The sequence below is a fragment of the Coloeus monedula genome (assembly GCF_965178545.1).
Source record: "Coloeus monedula genome assembly, chromosome: 7".
Lineage (NCBI taxonomy): Eukaryota > Metazoa > Chordata > Aves > Passeriformes > Corvidae > Coloeus > Coloeus monedula.
Genome location: NC_138787.1, coordinates 38,842,937 through 38,858,962, shown reverse-complemented (window position 1 = coordinate 38,858,962; position 16,026 = coordinate 38,842,937). Strand labels below are relative to the sequence as shown.

The window sequence follows — 16,026 nt, the reverse complement described above, 5'->3', positions numbered from 1 at the left end:
AACAAACCCCAAGAATATCAGCACTGAATTTTGAAATGTCATGTTTGGGATTCTCTTGTGTGAGTCAGGGCAGCATCTCCCCATGGTCAAACAGGCACGAGCCAACATCTTTTTTTCAGGATGTTGTTTTAAATCTTGACAAATTGCTCACGTTTCAGCCCAGAACTGACACGGGGCCGGTTCATGACCTGGATGACTCAAGAGATAAGGCCAAGGCCGCACCTTCAGGAAGGCCACCCCTGTGTCCGGCTGTTCCAGGCAAAGCCAGAACATGAGGTTGGAGACAGGAGGGGAGGCAGGCTCTGCTCCAGCCCCGCTGCCTGCTGGCAGCCCCTTTTTCAGGGATCCGGCTGCCACACGGAGCCATACGGGAAATGAGAGCAGCACTTGATGGAGATGAGTGCTACGAGCGGCTCACAAACCATCCCTTGTTCAGGGCTCTCCTTTCAGGAGCGATGCTCAATCCTCTGCTGAACCTCAGCCAGCTTCGCTTGGGGTCATGTCCAGGAAGTGAAAAAATAGGAGGATGTTGATGGTGGGGAGGCACCGATCTCTGCTCTCTGTGACAGGGACAGCACCGAGGGAATGGCTGGAGCTGTGTCCGGGCATGTTTAGGGGGGGTGTCAGGAGGCTGCTGGGCACTGCCCAGGCTCCCCAGGGAATGGTCCCGGCCCCGAGGCTGCCAGAGCTCCAGGAGCGCTTGGACAGCGCTGCCAGGGATGCCCAGGGTGGGGTTGTTGGGGGGTCTGTGCAGGGACAGGGGTTGGACTCTCATCCTTGTGGGTCCCTTCCAACATGGAATATTCCATGATTCCCTGTTATTGTGAGATCCCGACACGTTCCTTGTGACCATAGTTTGAGGGAAAAGCCCTTTTGCCCAGCATCAGGGGGCAAAGCATCCATCCCTTCTCATCTCTCGTCATCCCTTCTCAGCTCTCCTCATCCTTTTCCAGCCCTTCTTCGTCGTCTCATCCCCCCTTATCTCTCCTCATCCCTCCTCATTCCCCTCAGCGCCCTGCTCTCCTCAGCTCTCCCCAGCATCCCTCATCCCAGCCTGAGGCACTGAGCACCCCCTGAGGGACCCTGGATCACGTCTGGAGGCTGCACAGCCCCACATCCCGCTGTTCGGTCCCACAGCGCTGACACTTACAGATAAATCTGATCAATAACACCACAACCCTCTCCTTTATCGCCCCCATCGCTCTGAGGGCGCCGGGCCCCCCCTCACCGCCCCCCCCCGCGCTCCCGGCGCCCCGCGGCTCCCCTAGGGGGCGCACTGCCCCGGCCGCGCGCGGCGAGGGGGCGTGGCCCGCGCGGCGGCGGGCGGTGATTGGCGGACGCAAGGCTATAAATAGGGGCGGGCGGCGGGGGGACAAAGCAGTGAGCGCGGGACCGGCGGGCGGGCGGGCGGCGGCGCCTCCGCGGCTCTGCCTCCTCCACCGCAGGGGTTTTATTGTGTTTTTCAAATTATTTTTGCCTTTTCGCGAGGAAACCGGGTGTGGTTTGGTTTTTGGTTGTTTTTTTTTTCTTTTCTTTTTTTTTTTTTTTTTTCCTTTTCTCTTCTGTTGTGGCCGGCCGGAGGGACTAAGGGGAGATCAATGAAGGAAAGAAGAGCGAGCCAGAAGTTATCGAGCAAGGCGGTGATGGATCCCAACCAGAACGTGAAGTGCAAGATCGTGGTGGTGGGGGACAGCCAGTGCGGCAAGACCGCGCTGCTCCACGTCTTTGCCAAGGACTGCTTCCCCGAGGTGAGAGGGACGGCACCGGGGATGGGCTGGGGTCGGCAGCGGGGTCGGCTCGGGGCCGGGCGGCGGCGATGGGCGCGGGCTGACCGTGCGCTGTCTCCCGGCAGAGCTACGTCCCCACCGTGTTCGAGAACTACACGGCCAGCTTCGAGATCGACACGCAGCGCATCGAGCTCAGCCTCTGGGACACCTCGGGTGAGCGCTCCCGTTCGCATCCCGGGAATTCGGGGGGGGGGATCGGGAGGAGCGGCGGTTCCGCAGCCCCGAGCTCGCCGCGGTCCTGGCGGGGCTGCCGAGTTCCGCATGCGGCTGCTTCTGGCGGCTTTCGGACAAAAATCTCAGCTATCCTTGAAGGTTCTACTTGGCTGAGGGTGTGGGCAAGGCTCCGGGAAGCGATTTGTCAGCATTGCAGGGGAATGTGTTCTCACCTGCCTGGCTGGAAGGAGCTTTCTGAGGAGCTCCGGGGGTACCTCGGCTCCTCTGCTGCCTGCAAACCCCGCTTTGCTTTGTAGGAGAGGGAAAAGGTGTTTATGTGCTAATGGGGAATTATTTCAGCTCTCTTTGGAGCTCCTGGTAGCCTCATTAATGCCTGCTTGGTTTTTTACAAAATACAGTACTTTTCTTCCCAGTGTTTTACAGTCTTTAAGGCCAGGGAAAGGCTTTTAGGCAAAGCCTTTAGCATTCATCTCTGATTCTCTGGGATAAAGAGGGAACCGTCCTTTCTCCCGTCAGGGCTGAAGGGTCTCCTCATTTTTCCAGTTTTGCCTTCAGTGCCCGTGCCAGAAACCGGCTCAGATGCCTCAAAGGTTGAGGGGTTTGGTGCTTGGCTGGCTGAGCTCACATGTTGAGACAGGAGCTCCTCTAGATCCGCCTGTCGTTGATAATTTGGATAATTGGGCTGCACTTACAGCCAGGGGGGTGTGGGAGCACCCCAAAATTGCTGCCCCAGTGCTGGAGAGGAGCATGGGGCGCCAGTGTGGCTCTGCCTGTGGAGAACTGAGGATGTCCAGGGGGGAATGACACCGGGAACCATTACCAGAGGTGTGGATCAACATCATCTGCAGAGCTGATCGGAAAAAAAACCTGGAGGAACTTGGCAGAGCACACGATCCCTCTCTTCCTCAGGCAGCCTGTGTAGATGGCTCGGTAATGCTGAATTTGGAGCCGGCAGTTTCTCCTCAATGTGACAGCAGCTCTTTTACCAGGAATGAAAATGTTAATCCATGTTTAAAAGAGGAGTTTAGGCGGCGGGTTGGCTTCCCTCTTGCTGTTGAGGAAATTATTCCAAATTCTTGCAACACGATTACTGGGAAAAGGCAGCCTCTGCCCACAACCAGTATCAGCTTTGCTCTGAGCTGAATTTTTTTTCTTCATCTTATGCCAAGTGAGACTTGCAGATTTCTGGAGTATGTCTGGTTGGAGCTTTCATGCTGATTACTAAGCTGGCTGGAACTATGGAGCAAGGGCTTATTAAAAATTAATAGTTATTTTGGAAAATGTTATCTTTATTAAAGTACAGCACACTCGCAGGTTGGACGTGGGAAGGTTTGGAATCTGTATGTCAAAGGCTGGAGACACCCATGGATTGAAATATTCCCTAGCACTTCAAAAGACAAAAGCAGTGGAGGAAAAAACACCTGCCAGCCTTTGTCCTCTGTCCTGGAACTCAGAGAAAATGTGGTTGAGTCAGAAGCTTGAGATCAAGTGGGTGATTTGTCTGACATCCCGAAGTGAAGAGGAAATATTTGAAAGATCCAGTGCTTGGTGTTACAAAGTGTTCCCGAGTGGATCCTCTGCCTGTGGGACTCTGTGGATGAGGAATTCTGTCTCCATGAACATGCCTTCTCACCCACTGCAAAAAGCCAGCACTACCCAAGCCCATTAACCCAGAGCAAAATCACATCAGCAGATAAGAGACAGCAGAAGATAAGAGAGTGTTTTAGCCTTATCTGAAAGTCTTGGTAATTTAATTTTTACAGGTCTTTGTCCTGGTCCTCTGCTGAGTTAGAAGAGATGTCTGAATGGCATTTTCAAAGCAGGGATAGATCTAATTAAATTAAAGATCTGCCTGATTAACTGCCAGGTACTGATGGAAGATCATTGCAGCACGGGGGAGGTGATGGCTGCAATTTGTGGTGCTGGAATATCCCTGGGGAGGGGGGAAAAGATGCTGTTTAATTGACTTTATTGCAGTATGCTGCAGATACTTCTGAGATGACTCGATCAGTACTTTATATTCACCTTGAACTCTTTTTTAACTGGGAGCATTAAACAGCCTTGCCAATTAGTCCCTTGAATTAAAATTGATAATTGGGTTTTGCAGTGAACCCTTTGGAAGGAATTACTGCCACTTCCAACTCTTTTTTGCTCCCTGGGAAAATCAGAAAAGCTGCGGGCATTGGTTAAAATTGTTGTGTTAGGGTGAGAACAGGCCCTGCTGCCACAGTTCTGGTTTATAATTCTTTATATAACAATAATGCTTTTTTCCTGGAGGACTCTTAGGTGTCGTGCAACTGATAAAAACATTTTAAAGCTGGCTGTAAATTCACTGGGGAGTTGTTGTTGCATCTTGGATGTGCCCACAGGAATATGGGACAAGTAAGAGTGGAATGGAACGGGAAGATTCATTATTCCAATGTTTGCTGGTGCTGTCTAGTTCTGCAAGTCATTAGAAGGATTTAAATTAGCCACAGCATTAAGGGAAGCACTTGCCAAGTTGAATTTCAATGGGGTTTGGGACTACCAGCCCTCTTTCAAAGCAGGAATGTCTGGTTGCAATCTCAATACACCATAAATTACTGTGCTCTGCGGTAACATGTGGCAGTCTTGAGTTGTTTGGGAGCTCTGTGCTTGTTGTGTGAGGTGGAATATTAAAAGTTTCTCCAGGTTAAAGCTTCGTTTTGTGCTTTCAGGGCCACTGTGAAGAAAAAAACCCTATATTAGTTGCCTTTATCGACCATCTAATCTGCATTTATCAAGTTTTTTGGCTCCTTTTGATATTTATATTTCTTGCTAGGACAACAGTAGCTGTGGCTTAGAAATACCTTTAATTAGGTGTACATACCTGTGTCTCCCTAAAATGTATTTTAGGAGGTTTTTTTATTGTTTGAACCATGGCTACTGCAATAAAATAATTCTCAACAGGGCCAGAAATACTTACAACTGCTGGGGATTAGCAAGTAATTAAATCCAGAAGGGCCTTGGAGCTGTGAGTCGAGTTAGTTTTGCTGTGATTTTGACTGTATGCAATGTACTCAGTGTCCATACAGACACAGAAATGAGTTGGGAAGTTTCGTGCTGAAACCTTTCAGGAGAGAGCTGAAACCTAGAGGAATTAAAGTTGCTGATTCCCCAAATTCCCTGGCAGTAGGGACTGCAAAGGGAAAGCCCAATTGCTGTCTTTGCCTCCCAGTTCTCTTGCAGCTTGGCTGTGTTGAATTCTGTGATTTTCTTCTTTGAATTGCCCATCTTAGCAGGGTTTTCTTACTGTTTTTACAAGGGAATTAATTAGAATTGATAACTGGGAATGCCAAGTGCCCTTCCAGAGTTTTCCCTGTGAAGTGTGATCACAGAAAAAACTGAATATTGTGATATCTGTGTGCTTGGAGATGACCTGCACTGAAAATCCACCTCAGCCATGCCTGGTTTTTGTTTTTTGGAAGGAGGAAAACCATCAGCACTGAATCAGCTCCTTGGAGCAGCCACTGTTTGATGTGTTTTCTGTGCAGCTGATAATTAGTGGGCCCAAGGGTTTGGGAGTGAGAATGCTGCTGTTCATCTGTTGTTCTTTCAGTTGACTGGACTCCAAAAGGCTCCAAAGCCTAATTCCTGGTGGCTGCTTGCTGGTGTGGAAATAGGAAAATCTTGCCTGTTACTGAGCTCTCCTTGCCTGGGGATGTGGAGCTGAACCCTCTGGTGCCTTTGCATCTTCCAGCCAAACACCTCTCCCCAATCCAGCACCTTCAAGTAGTGCTAAACCACCAAAAAATTCAACATTCTTCGACTTCTAGTGATGTAACTCTGGTCTTCATTAAGACAGCAATATTTAAGCCTAAGCTTGGCATCCCCCATAGACCAAACCCAAGCATATTGCTGGGGAGGGGTTTTATTTCAGTCTAAAAGCTGACTTTCTGTTGTTCTCTGCATGAAACATAAGGTTTCAAAAGCAGATCGTTCTTAATGTTGAAAGTATTTTTTGGCTGAAATTACTGAAGCTGCCAAACAAATTTTAAAAAAGGAGGATTGCAGCTGGAATGAATGTCCAGCACAATGGAAAATGAACTTCAGCCTTATCAGCAACTCCTTGATAAAACTGAAAAACCACCCATGTTGTCCTTGCCAAAAATGTTTTATTTTGCAGGAACAGATCCCAAACACAAATAGGTTTTGTTGTTTTTTTTTTTCCCACAAATACCACGGCTCCAATTCCACATTCTCCTTCTGTTTTCGAGGGTTGGCACGGCTTCAGATCTGCAAAGGAACATGAAAAAGAGGGAGCAGCCTCGCTGGGCTGTGCTGGAGTTGTCTGTTCAGACTTGAGTGAGCCTCATTCCTGACATTCCTGCCTTCTGAGGGTTTCTCTGGGCAAAGGGATGAAAATGCCAGCTTGAATAGGCCTGCACAGCGAGGGCTGCAGCCCCTTTTTATTTGCACAGGAATAAAGGTTTGGTTACTGGCTGCTGAATGAGAGCAGGAAATTTCCTTTGTGGATCCTGCAGCTCGAGGAGTTTGAAATGAGCTCTGTTTGTTCTGCCACACACCAGCCTGGAGAAAAGGTGGGGAATATTCCTCCCAAGCTTGCTGAAAGTGCTTTTATTCCACCTCAGCATCTTAAATAGGAGAAATTCGGCGGGGGGGGGGGGGGGGTGGGAAGAAAAAGCCTTCAAGCAAAGCAGCTCCAGCTGCCAGGGTGGGAAGGAGTCTCAGGGCTGGAGGTGGTGACTCTGTGTATACATAAATACATCTCCTGGACATATATGGGATGCTGAATCCCTGGAGCCTGCTGAGTGAGCCCATAGGTATTTGTCTGAGGAATGAGTTTCTGGGTGAGGCTTTGCCGAGACTCCTTTCTAGCCAGCAACCATTAAGAATCCTCAATCCTGCCCTTACTTGCTGGAGCTCAGCGAGATGTGGCAGCCAGGCAGTGCTTTAATGTCACCCAGGTGGCTCTTGGTGGCACCTGGTGCTGCAGTTCCTCTGTCCAGGGTGAATAACTCAGCCCTGGGGCTCCAGGATGAATAACCTGGCCCTGGGGCTGCAGGACAGGGCTGTAATAGCAGTGCTGGAAATAGAGGGGAGTAATTAGCAGTGGAAAACGCTTATTGATAGCTGCAGTGAGTAGTTAACTCCGGGTCACCTCGCTTAGATTTGTTCCCGACGTGTCGTTTGTGCTGAATTCAGCTGAAGTGGGGTGTGAAGAGCCTTTTCTGACAGCTGCCTCTCAGTCAGATTGACATCGTTTACAGAGATGAGCATTCGAATTAAATCCTTCTCGTTCACCAAATTACCTTCTGCTACCTAGTTTGGTAATGCTTCACTCCCCATGTGTTATTCCTCATTTCAAAAACAACATTCCTGGGATTCTTGCCTCCTTCCCGTACGGGAGAAGCTGGCCAAGTGAAGTCATCTGCGAGCCGTTCACACCATTCCCCGCTCGGGGTTCTGCAACAGCCTGAGCTGTCTGTCAGGGGAAAAACTTGAGGAATTCCTCTAATCCAGTTAATAATCGGAGGCCTTACAGCCAGTTCATTCTGGAGAGCTGGGAAATTGGTGGGATAATGAGCTGATAACCCCCCAGACTCCTGGGGTTAGCTGCGTTCTTGTGGTGGGTGGTCCGTGCTGCATTTTAGGGTCTGCTGTGTTTTAGGCTCATGAGGAAAATACAGGAATAAGGATGTATGATGGCTAACAAAATGAATGTTAAGTTGCCCAAACCCTTGCCCTGTTGGGCCACTGACCTTGTTTAAATGTCCTTCTAAATCAGAAATCCTCAGGAAGTGAAGCTCAGCACTGTTAAGGCCAAACCAAATGGTGGTTGAGTGACTGCAACTTCTTAGAAAAAACAAAGGTTTTTTTTTTCCTTTTTTTTCCCTTTCTTTTTTCCTTTTTTTTCCCCCAAAACCTGTTGCCAGATTCACCAGATGATTAAAATACAATTTTTAACTTTGGATGTATTTTAGCTCTTCACATCATGATTGTTGTTAAGGAAAACAGAATATCCCTTCACAGCCCTGTAAGTAAGACAAGCACAAAGAGCAATACCTACATCTGTTCCCCCAGATTACTAAAGTAGCTTTGATCTTGTTGATAAAAATCTGGTTTATGGGCTAAACATAAACATTTATTGCAAGCTTTATGGGTTTACAGAGTAATGAGGCTTTTTGTGACAGATAAGTTGTGTGCTCGCCTGCGGGATTGGGATTTTTCCCTGCTGGAAATCTGTTTCCTGCAACAAGTTCTTTAATTTGAAGCAAGAGTTTCTTCTAAAAATTGCCAAAGTGACAACTGAAGATGCTTTTTGCACTTGGAGCTATTTGTTTTAAATTGGCTGGTAGACAAATCAAAGCTGAGGAATTTCAAATCTGCTTTGGAAGAGCTTTTTGGAGTTCAAGGATTTGTTCCCCTGCAGGTTAATGCTGGGCCTTCAACTTGGGCTGACCCCGTTTCCCTCTCCTTGGGAGCATCCCGAGCTTTTGGTGGGTGACAGATCACTGTGGGGGGCATCACTGAAAGCCTCTCTGAGCTTTCTGAATAAGCCTGGATGACTGCAGGAAGAGGAAAAGAGCAATTAATGAAGATGTTGTTTGTGTTCCCTGCAGGGTCCCCTTATTACGACAACGTCCGCCCGCTCTCCTACCCGGACTCCGATGCTGTCCTGATCTGCTTTGACATCAGTCGGCCAGAAACCCTGGATAGTGTCCTAAAAAAGGCAAGTATTTGAGCAGCCCCTGAGCACGGAGCTGCTGGAGAAGCTCATCTTTAAATCCCTGCAGTGGTGCTGTTCCTACACTGGAAACTTCCACTTTGTTTCTTTTAATGGAGCGATGACAGGAGGGTGCTTTAATTTGAGGTCATTTGTTTGAAAGGGCTGGATGTTAACTGGAAACAAGAACTCACTAATGGACACTTGGGGCTGGAGAAAATCCTCAATCCTCAGCCCTGAGACAGCGAGGAATTGTTGAGGGTGGTGTGAGGTGCTGTAAGAAATTGTCTGTCACGTGTTCCTGTAGCAGGATTGGGAAACTTTGCTGCGTTGTAGGGGTGGTTAAAAATTGTCTGCTGAGTGTTTGGACTTCTGCCATGGCCTTACATAATTTGTGAGGCTGACATTACAAGGAGCCAGTGACAAATGCCTCTGGAAGCCACCAGCAGTGGCGCAGAAATGCAGCCCTGCCCCAAACCTCTAATGAGATCATTGATCCGAGCATGTGTCAGACTTCCCATGAGCTCAAACATGGAGTTTTCATAATCAAGCTCTGTGTTTGCAAGGTGGTCCTGGTCCTCTCCTTGGCTGCTGAGCATGAGTCGACTTCACAGTGGGTCTTGGGGCTTAATGAGCTGAAGTTCCTTTTTTTTCTGAGGCTGGGGCCAGTGATTCTTGTCTCACTGGGGTAAAGTGGCTTACAATGCTCTGAACAGCCTACAAAAACCACTTCAGAACTGTTCTCTCTGTGCCAAAAAGAGTCCAGAACTGTGTTTTTTGTGCCCCTGCTAATGCTGGTTGCTTAATTCTGCAAGAGTTTTTTCTTAATATGATTTTAAACCCAAATGGTAGCCCTAAATTTTAGGGAATATCATCTGTTTGGTTTATGCTGTGAAGTTTTTGGCTTTGGGTTCTCAACGTAGCCTTGTGGAAAGAGTGAAAGGCAATGAATTTCTCCCAAGTTCTGTCTGAAGGGCTCGTTGCTGGTTCACTTTGGGCAGGTTTGTGTAGTTTTAGGTGTGAGAATGCAGCAGTAAACCCCCATGGAGCCCTGCTGACGTTGTGCTTGTACAGGAGCTGCCTCTGCAGCCGTGTCTTGAGGAGCTGCTGAAGGTGGGGACACCAATTCTGCACCTGGCTGGGGCTGGGTGTGAGAAACAGCAGCTCTGCAAACCTTTGCTCATGTGGGTAAACAATCTCATTCCCTCCTGATTAGTAAGCCTGTGGAATTCATGAGTGTGTGAGATAGGAAGATTTCATCCTTGGCCAGATTCTGCTGGAGCCGGTGCCTTCAAAAATTACCTTGAAGGCAAACACAACCATTACATAAAAATACTCCAGCAGGGAATGTCAGGACTTCTCAAACCTCTGCTTGCACCCATTGCTTCTTTGGGTTTAAACCTTCAACAACTTCTGATTTTTCCAGTGGAAAGGTGAAATCCAGGAGTTCTGCCCCAACACCAAGATGCTTCTGGTGGGGTGCAAGTCGGACCTGCGCACCGACGTCAGCACGCTGGTGGAGCTCTCCAACCACAGGCAGACCCCCGTGTCCTACGACCAGGTAGGGGCCACCCCCTTTTTTGTTCTTCAGGGGGGAAGATCAACCTCTTTTCTGTCACTGGAGCCCTCATTGTGGCCAACTTCTCCCTCGTGATGCCACGAGTGCAGCCTGAAAGGCAGATTTGCACCTCTGGTGTGGGTGGAGATGGATTTAGAAGCTATTTAGGGCTAAAGGAAATCCTGCAGCCCCACAAGAAATCATAAAATCATCCCTTTAAACCTCAAAAATTGTTGCCTTTTTGCTTGCAAATTGCTTTTTTAGGTGAGTTGTAAAAGAACTTCCTGCTTTTCTATGCCTGCATGCACCAAAGATGTGGCTGAAAGGTGACACATCCTGTTTATTCACTGACAAATTGGTAAAATTGCTGTCTGCAGACTTCATATTTGAATAATGTTGGCTTGACTTTAGAATCATGACATTATATTGGAATCTAATCTGTCCCCAGCTCCTTAAAGAGCACCTTGTCCCTCCCTCTGGAGGTGCAGCAAAGCCAGAAGGCATCTTCATTCTTGAGTTCTTTGCTCTTGGGGGAGTGAGAAATTCAGAGCCAGGCATGAGAGGAGCTGAGGTGAAAGGGAAAGGAATCAGGTCATGGGAGAGAGAGCAGGATGTAGGGAACAGGGAAACTGGGCTCTGAGGTGAACTTCCCTTTATTACTCACATGTGTGTGATCATTCATGGCTGCTGAATCACGGTGCTGGTGGCAGCTACACCCTGTGGGAGGGACAGTGGCACCTCCACGAGTCACCTCAGTGTCTTTAGCCTGTGCTAGCAGCCAGTTTGGGATGTTTTATCCCTCATGTTTTCCAAACCAGCAGCTCCTGATGTGGGGTTGCTAAGGATGCAGCATGTTTACATTGGAAAATGGCAGTACTTCAGTAAAATCCCTGAGTCGTTCCATGAGAGGGATCAAAAATCTGCTGGCAGGTGGATTTTTTTCCCCTGGATTCACAGCTCAGCCTGTACCCCCGAGGAGCAGGAGTCAGCTGAACACAAGGGACACACAGCTTCTTCTAAAAATCCCCTTGCCTGGCTGAGCCTCCGTGGAATCAGAGCTTTCCCATTCCTCTGAGCTGCTCCCTCAGGAAGCGCTGGGAGGACGAGGACGTGCTGGTGACACCCTGCTCCAGCCTCCCAGGGAGCTACACCTGAGCAAACATTGCTGAGGCTCAGCTCAGTGCGAGCTGAGATGTTTAACTGTGGGGAGGGCTCATCCTACAAGCACCTGCTCCCTTATCAGCCTCTCCCCACTGATAAGGTGGCTGCATCACTGCAGGGCAAACAGGAGGCTGCATCCCCAGGGATTGGTGCCATCAGCCTGGCACTGGAGCAGGCAGCAGCAGCTCAGGGATATGTGAGGAGCAGCACATCAAGGATGTGGTTGGATTTCGTAACTTAGTAAAGATTCATCCCTCAGAAAGAAAATTCCCTTGGAACAGCTCCCACTTTTGCACATAACGCTGTATTGTGTTCTGGTAGCAAAATCCACCTTGGGGTACTGGGCTGTTGTCATCTGTCACATGTTGGCTTGTTTGCCTTGTGCTGCTGGAGCAAATATCCCTGCTTTGACTTCTTAAAGTCAAAAAAGATGGACTCCTACAACTCCTCATGTCCTTTCTTGGTTTTTTTTCCCCCTGTTCCCTATCAGGAAGTTGATAGAACTATCCCAGAGCACATTTCCCTAAGAACTTTGCCCTCTTCCTGGAGCTGTAACAGGGACTCTGCTCCAGGTCAGGAGCAGCTGGATATTCTTTAAGAGCACAGAATACATTTTGTCTTTGGAGATTTCAAGCTTTGGTCTGGAAGCTGCCAGATTTTCCAGGAAATTCCTGGATTCAGGTTATGGTGAAACTGCTGAACAGGCTCCACTCAGCCTCCCCTGGCTTTTCCCAGTTGTTGGCAGTCACTGAGCTGTTCTTCTCTCCCAGTTTGTGCTTATCAGCACAGGAGATAAGGCTTGGACACTCGTTTAACTCCTCCTGGAAGGAAAGCTCTGTTTATTTTCCCAAATCAGCTGTGGGAGCTTTGGGTTTTCCAGGGAAACAGCGCTGAGCTGGAATTGTGAGGCTTGCTCAGGCTCTCTGCACAACTTGGTATTGATCACATGTTCTTTTTTTCCCCTCAGGGTGCAAATATGGCCAAACAGATTGGAGCAGCCACATACATCGAATGCTCAGCCTTACAGTCAGAAAACAGTGTCAGAGACATTTTTCACGTCGCCACCCTGGCGTGTGTGAACAAAACAAACAAAAATGTGAAACGAAACAAATCTCAGAGGGCCACAAAGCGAATTTCACACATGCCTGGCAGGCCAGAACTGTCCACAGTGGCCACGGACTTGAGAAAGGACAAAGCAAAGAGTTGCACGGTGATGTGAAGGAGCTGGGATTGCCTGGAGGAGGAGGAGGAGGAGGAGGAAGAAGATCCAGGAGGGGTTGGAGCTCAATGAAGTCACAGCCACGGGGTGTTTAATGAGGGCTTTGCCAGTGCTTTCACGGAGGCTTCTCCTGTTGTGTGAGACTGTACTTAAGGACTGAGCAGCAGGAAGAGGAGGCTCTGAGAGAGGCGGCATCAGGAATTTCTGTTGAAAACAATGCCAAAAAAATGATAATAAAAGGGAAAACGTTTGAATGTGCTGAGAGAAGAGAGAGAGAGTGATTGGGAAAAGAACCCTGCAAAGGAGAGATGTCATGGACAGCGCTTGTTTCTTTTAGTAACGCCCTGCTCCTGGATGCCACCACTTTGATTTCATTCAAATAATACTTTAATGGGATTTTTTTTTTTTTTAATGAAGACGTTATTAATACGCCCTTCTCATTAAGGAACTATCCCCGTGACCTTAGAGTTGGTTTTCCAAAGGATATGATCCCTTTTTTTTTTTTTTTTTAAGTAGCTGATTGTGAAAATGGAGAGGATACCGAGGCCTGTGTGTCACCTAGTGGAAAACTGGGGAGAAGTCTGGAGTTTTGCCTTCCTGATCCATGTTGGAGCATGTTGGGAATGAAGACAGCTGTTTGAGGATTCCCAGAATTTCCGTGGAAACGAGATGGATCAAATTTTGGTGGGGGGAGGGGGGGGGGAGTGGGGGCAAACCAGCCCAGCAGGGCTCTGACTCGGCTGTTCCTCTTTGTGGTTGTGCTGTGGAGTGGAAATGGTGCCCAGTCCTGCTGTTCTGTGTGGCCACGTTGCTGTAGGTTCAAGTGGAAGGTGCTGAGAGCTGTGATGGCAAATGATCCGTAGTTTTCCAGCCCTGATCATTCTTTAAGCCTTACTGCCCACCTGGGGAAGCCCCAAAACCCCCTGGGCTTCTCCCAGGAGCTGGAGAGCCCGTGGATCCCGGAGAAAGCTGCAGACAAGTGCTGTTCTGGGATGTGGTTCACTGCAAAACAAAAAAAAAAAAAAGAAAACACCCCTCAAAAACCTGCAAATGAGCCAACAGAGCCTTCTGTGATGCTCCTCATTTTGGGGAGGAAATGGGGTCTGAGGAACTGTGAGGCCTTAAGGGGTCCCCTGTGGGAACTGGATGCTGCCCTTAGTTTTAGGATTAACACAAAAGTATCCAACCCCCAGCCCTGAAATGGGGTGAACTGGTTCAATCCAATCCCTTTTTGCTGTTGTTACACTGAATTAAATCAGCTTTTCCAATGGTTTGCAACTCTTCCTGACCCACCCAACTTCTCCCAGAGGAAGGAGCCAAAGCTCTGACCGGGCTGGTTGCTGCTTGTGGAGGACAAGCATTTCATTGCCAAGGGTGATGCTTCGTTTTTGAAGTATTAAAAGCTCTGTTCACTCGTGCAAAGGTAAAGGTGAGCTCAGAATTCAAACTCGGTTCTGTGTGTTGCCAGCACTTTGTTTCATCTGAGTAAAGAAGACAAAAAAAAAAAAATCCCATTCCCATTCTGGTTATTTCCCACCAAAAAAAAAAAAAAAAAAAAAAAAGACATTTTTGACCATAATAAGCTTTTAATTGATGCAACAGTGCTCTTAGGGCAGTATTACAAAATAGCTGGTAAGTGCTTCTTTCTGTATTTAAATATTGTGGAAAAAATAAGTTATAACTGTTATAAAGCAGGACATTCATTACTTTTTTTTTTTATTGTTGAAGTCACTTTGTATGTTTGGTTAATGTTTCTGCAGTATTTATTAAAATACCTTTTTTTTTTTTTCCTTTGAATTAAAAAAACAACAAAAAAAGGAATTTTCTTGTGGTGGAAATCATTAATAATTGTGTGGTTTTGGGGCTTCACTGTGCTGAGCTCCAGGCCAGGAATGGCTGGGATTTAAACAGGAATCTTTCTCTTGCAACAGCCCCTTTTGGGCATTAAATTTCCCACTTTGCTGTGGGTTTCTTCTCCGAGTTGTTTCCCAAAAATGCCAGAGGCAGAGGAGCAAAGCAAACAAGTGGGGGTTGCTTTGCTTTGCCTCTCAAACTGAATTTTCACATTTTCAAATTCAGCTTTCAGGTTGTTCTTTGCCAGAAATGCAGCAAAACTCATTCCCAGCCGAGGGATGTTCCCGTTGCTGTCAGTGCTGGGAGTTCCTTGGAATTCCGAGTTGTCCTGCCCGGTGTGAGGCTCCTGTGGGACACAGAAGCTGCAGCTCATCCTCCCCTCCCAAGGGCTTCTCCCGCTGTCAGTCCAGGCAGGAAAGCTTGGAATTGTCTCCCTGTGCCACTCTCCATCTCAGAATTCCCAGCAGTTGTTCCTTGGCACTGCCCTGATGGTTCTTTGCTGCTCCTGACAACCCAGCAGCTCTGCAGGTGCTGTAATTGATGAGTGAGGGGTTAATTAATTAGTTACCCTCCTGCCCAAACCCTCCCTGTCATTGCCACCTTTGGTTTGAGCTTTGGTGTCTCCACCTGTGCCAGGCTGAGGAGCTCTTGGCTGCTGGGTTTAAGCAGAGCTCGTGGGTCACTGGTCCAGAGTCAGCAGGAACAGATCCACTCATTGCTCCTTGGAATCCCTTTCCATAAAGGATAGTTCCCAGTTCGTGGTTCCTCTTGGAGGGTTTTTGGCACCTTTATCAGAGCTGCAAACGCTGGAGGAGCAGCTGGGCCACTCTTCCTTCCTCCTCGTGGTGCTTTTGTCTTCATCCCCAGCTTCATCCCAGCCCCTGTGGTCCCACCCCAGGCTCCTGCTGCTTTTCCTGGGATTTCAGCCCAGCGTGGCAGGGCAGGAAATCCTGCACGAGCTGCAAACCTCCTCCTGGGCTTTGTGGATCCTCTGCTCCCTCTGAGCTGCTGTTCCCAGGCTCCTGCTGAGACTGAGGAATAGGAACGTTCCTTCCTGCTGCCTCCAGTTTTGCTTTTGAGATCCCCCAAATTCTGTAGGAATTTTTGACCCTTCTGATGTTTCCTGGTGCTCCTGGGTCACTCCCAAGAGTGGCGTGGTCGCAGCTCAAATGGGATGGATTAGGAAGGTGCTGTTAAAGGACTCTTAAACCATCTCCAGAAAGGAGATAAAACCAGACTTAATGGTCCAGAGTTGGGCTGTTTGATGGATATTTCGGGGTTGTTCCACCCAGACTGGTGGTGGCTTAAAGCTCTGTGGTTATTTTGGGACTCAGTAGTGGATTTTGGTGGATTTGGGGTCAAGTGCTGGCATTTCTTTGCCTCATCCTCACGTAGCCTCTCCTAAGGGAGGGATTATTTGCTGAAAATCAAGTAAATATTAATTCTCAGCTCATTTGGTTTCTTCCAACTGAACTCCTTTCCTAAAACAAAAGATTAATAACCTTTTTTTCCAGGGATTCTCCATCTCATCCCACTCTTGTGCCAGCCTTCCTGAAAAAGCCCTGGA

At 48.3% G+C, this 16,026-nt stretch overlaps 1 protein-coding gene across 1 annotated transcript; it reads left to right on the top strand.

The window, feature by feature from the left end:
* Nucleotides 1-1,499: 1,499 nt before the first annotated feature.
* Nucleotides 1,500-12,605, top strand: RND3 (Rho family GTPase 3; the record flags this gene model as incomplete). Its single annotated transcript, XM_082284943.1, has 5 exons — nt 1,500-1,748; nt 1,853-1,940; nt 8,564-8,673; nt 10,094-10,228; nt 12,354-12,605. The coding sequence occupies exons 1-5, from the start codon at nt 1,599-1,601 to the stop codon at nt 12,603-12,605; spliced, it is 735 nt and encodes a 244-aa protein (XP_082141069.1). The 5' UTR covers nt 1,500-1,598.
* Between the last annotated feature and the right edge of the window lie 3,421 nt (nt 12,606-16,026).